The 1,786-nt window shown below is 45.2% G+C and overlaps 1 protein-coding gene across 1 annotated transcript in view; it reads right to left on the reverse strand.

Moving 5' to 3' along the window:
- Nucleotides 1-337: 337 nt before the first annotated feature.
- Nucleotides 338-1,786, reverse strand: part of LOC147443604 (ACT domain-containing protein ACR3-like) — a 3,579-nt gene continuing 2,130 nt past the window's right edge. Inside the window, exons 6-8 of the mRNA XM_086526415.1 lie at nt 1,627-1,786; nt 1,438-1,542; nt 338-1,209 (exon numbers count right to left, since the gene is read on the reverse strand). The exon at nt 1,627-1,786 is cut by the window's right edge and continues 440 nt beyond it. Of these exons, the coding sequence (XP_086382541.1) occupies nt 850-1,209; nt 1,438-1,542; nt 1,627-1,786 (625 nt within the window). The 3' untranslated portion in view covers nt 338-849. The remainder of the gene's footprint in view (nt 1,210-1,437; nt 1,543-1,626) is intronic.

The raw sequence follows: 1,786 nt of genomic DNA on the forward strand, positions 1-1,786 counted from the left end.
TAACAAAAATGTGCGACCTTCTATTGAACTGTAATCCCCGCTCAATTGGAACGAAGGGTATCCACAATACAAGCAAACAAATTTTCCACACAAGTGCACGCCTGCACGCAACCCTACACACACACACACACATAAGATGGGCTAAGTGCAATGTATTTAGTGCTGGCTTTCCACTTTGACGTTGACAAAATGCCTTCCAAGCTGGTGTCAACGTGAAATAGACCTTCCATGGTGGGTGTTCAAATGGGCCTTGTTTTTAAAAATCATCTACTGTTTTCAAATTTGGGGGGGGGGGGGGGGGGGGGGGGGGGGGGGGGGGGGAACGGAGTCTGCTGTCGATGCTCAACCTTGTTATACATGATATCCCAATTGGAGAACCTAGAGCTGCCAACGTTGCTCATACAGAGCATATAATTTACATAATCCTATTCAATTGGGATGAACTACGGTAGGGTCATACCGGCCATTTTCTGACCAGTTTGACAAGTTAAAGTGCAATGGGATGTACCCTCATGTAAGCACCCATGCACTTCTCTTTGGGTAACTCACCTACCCTAACAAAGCATACAACAGATATCTATAATGCATGAAACACATATGTACAGCACATAGATTGTGTCTTCCAGAGAAACAAATGCTCCACCACTGGGAAATGCGACATATTAAGCCTAGATGCCATCTGTGCTACTTAATAATATGTACATCGCGGATCAAAGAACAGCTTCTGCCCGAGCCTTAAGACACAGTATCGGTGCACACAATAATAGGGGTTTGCACTACGTCAATTCAAGGCACTCCTTCTGTATTTTGCATTCTTGCACATTTAGTACGCAGTGCATCTGTTGCCAATCATGAACACGGCTTCACAAGACCAAGGTTCGACGAGAATCGCTCCCACTGCAACCTTAAAAGATTGCCAAAAGAGAAGCCTAGCTTGCCAGGACCATCCCCAACATAGGTCGACCCTCCTAGCCTCGGCACGTCTTTCACTTGCAATATCTGCCGCCCTATCTCATTTCGCACCGCCTCCACGGTCTTCATGTCAACTGGCCCTCCTGACGCATCCGTCACGAAAAAGGCGTTTACTGCTTTGTCACCTTGGGTGTTCACATCAGCCCTTGTCACTGACAGGCCATTCTCTCTGAATATACGTGTAATGTCGGAAAGCAATCCTACTCTGTCACTCGTGCACAGCTCAAGCCTGATTCCCTGAACAGATCAAGTTTTCTCATCACACATACTGCGAAGACCATGCATATAGACGGAATTATGCCACCAGCAAGAAAAAACCTTTTCGGTATAGAAAAAAGATGCTCAAAAAGGAATATGTGTGCGGATATGTGCACAAAATAATGCAATCACATGTCCATTAGTGCATGAAGTTTAATTGAAGATGAATGCTCAACACGTAAAATATGCAAACCCTGTTTATGCTACCTGTGACACTCTTCGTTCTATTGCAGCTTCCAAGCACTTGATGACTCTTCGCTTCTCTCCCTCCGTGTCTAGAGTACACCCATCCATGTGGCGAATATAATACTCCTGCCACCATTGATAAAGCCCTCATTACGGCCCATTGAAAACCCTATTTAGAACGCGGCAGGCAATAATATAGGCTTTACTCACCTGAATTGCATTTGGTCCATCCGAGTCTATGGTTGCATGGAAGACAACATACTGCATATCAGTCAGAGTGCAAACTGTGTCGAAAAGAAGTTTGGGACGGTCCTTGCTTCGTATACTCACAACAGAGTAGCCCTTCTCCACACAATTTTCAATAGAGATC

Source organism: Adiantum capillus-veneris, chromosome 13, assembly GCF_014529385.1.
Source record: "Adiantum capillus-veneris isolate H3 chromosome 13, ASM1452938v2, whole genome shotgun sequence".
NCBI classification, from domain to species: domain Eukaryota; kingdom Viridiplantae; phylum Streptophyta; class Polypodiopsida; order Polypodiales; family Pteridaceae; genus Adiantum; species Adiantum capillus-veneris.